The sequence below is a fragment of the Entamoeba histolytica genome, genomic scaffold (genome assembly GCF_000208925.1).
Source record: "Entamoeba histolytica HM-1:IMSS scf_1104750519125 genomic scaffold, whole genome shotgun sequence".
Taxonomy (NCBI): domain Eukaryota; phylum Evosea; order Mastigamoebida; family Endamoebidae; genus Entamoeba; species Entamoeba histolytica.
Genome location: NW_001914874.1, coordinates 23768 through 25163, shown reverse-complemented (window position 1 = coordinate 25163; position 1396 = coordinate 23768). Strand labels below are relative to the sequence as shown.

The 1396-nt window shown below is 30.2% G+C and overlaps 1 protein-coding gene across 1 annotated transcript in view; it reads right to left on the bottom strand.

The window, feature by feature from the left end:
• The window catches only part of EHI_186600 (P-glycoprotein-2, putative), a gene marked incomplete at both ends in the record, with an annotated part of 1242 nt that extends 128 nt beyond the window's left edge, over positions 1-1114 (bottom strand). Inside the window, one exon of the mRNA XM_001913440.1 lies at positions 1-1114. This exon is cut by the window's left edge and continues 128 nt beyond it. Coding sequence (XP_001913475.1) covers positions 1-1114 — 1114 coding nt within the window.
• Positions 1115-1396: the final 282 nt, after the last annotated feature.

Here is a 1396-nt window from a genome sequence, read left to right as displayed (position 1 = left end):
AATCATAATAGAATGCAATACCTAAGGCAAATCCAATTGTTGAAATAATGTGAATAACATTTCCAACACGTTCTCCTGAAATTCCTTGTAATGTTGTTGGATCAGATGCAAGTCTTGTTGTTAATGAACCTACCATATTTTCTTTTCTATCAAACCATGAGATATTTTGATGCATTATTGAATGATACATATCTTTTCTAACACGTCCAATCATCTTAAATCCTGCTGATAAGAATAATCCAATATACATAAAGAATGATAAGAATGATGCAACACCTATAACTACAACAATTATACAAATATTCTTAATAGTATCTTTTTGATCATCAGTAAGAGTATCTGAGTTAATTGACAATAAACACATAATTAAATCAACAATTTTTAATGTAAAGAATGGGAAAATAGCACCTCCTCCAATTCCTCCAATAAATCCAAATGTTGATAAGAACCATTCATGTCTGAAATTATCAAGAATAACTCTTAATAATACAAATCTATTTGAATGTTTTAATTTCTTCATTTCACTATTATATTCATTTTCTAATTTTTGTACAATATCTGGATCTTCATTTGTATCTGTGTTTTTATGTTGATTAATTTCTTCTGCTTCTTTGTTTTCTTGTTCTCTAATTTTCTTTAAGTCATTTTCAACTGTTTCTTGATCAACTTCTTCTTCCATACTTTGTCTTTTAACTAATCCATAATATGTTGCTTTCAAATCCATTAATTCTTGATGTGTTCCTTGTTCAATAATTTCTCCTTGATGGAATACACAAATTCTACTTGCATTTCTAACAGTTGTTAATCTATGTGCTACAACAATTGTTGTTCTTCCTTGACTAGCTTTTTCAAGTGCTTGTTGTACAATCTTTTCACTTTGTGTATCAAGTGCTGATGTAGCTTCATCAAGTAATAAAATTGTAGGTTTTCTAATCAATGCACGTGCAATAGCAATTCTTTGTTTTTGTCCTCCTGATAATGCAGCTCCTTTTTCTCCTACCATTGTATCATATCCTTCTGGAAGATGAGAAATAAATTCATGTGCATTTGCCATTTTAGCACATTCAATCATCTCTTCTTCAGTTGGTGTTTCTCCATCTCTAGCTCCAAGCATAATATTTTCTCTAATAGTACATGCAAACAAAATAGGTTCTTGTCCAACTAATCCTATTTGATTTCTTAACCATTTGATATTTAAATCTCTTAAATCTTTTCCATCTAATTTGACTGACCCACCAACTGGATCATAATTTCTTTGGACTAATTGAATAGTAGTTGATTTACCACATCCTGATGCTCCTACTAATGCAACTGTTTGTCCTTTCTTAATTTCAAGATCAAGTCCACCAAGAATTTGTTTAGTTGGTCTTGTTGGATATCTAAATTGAACATCTTC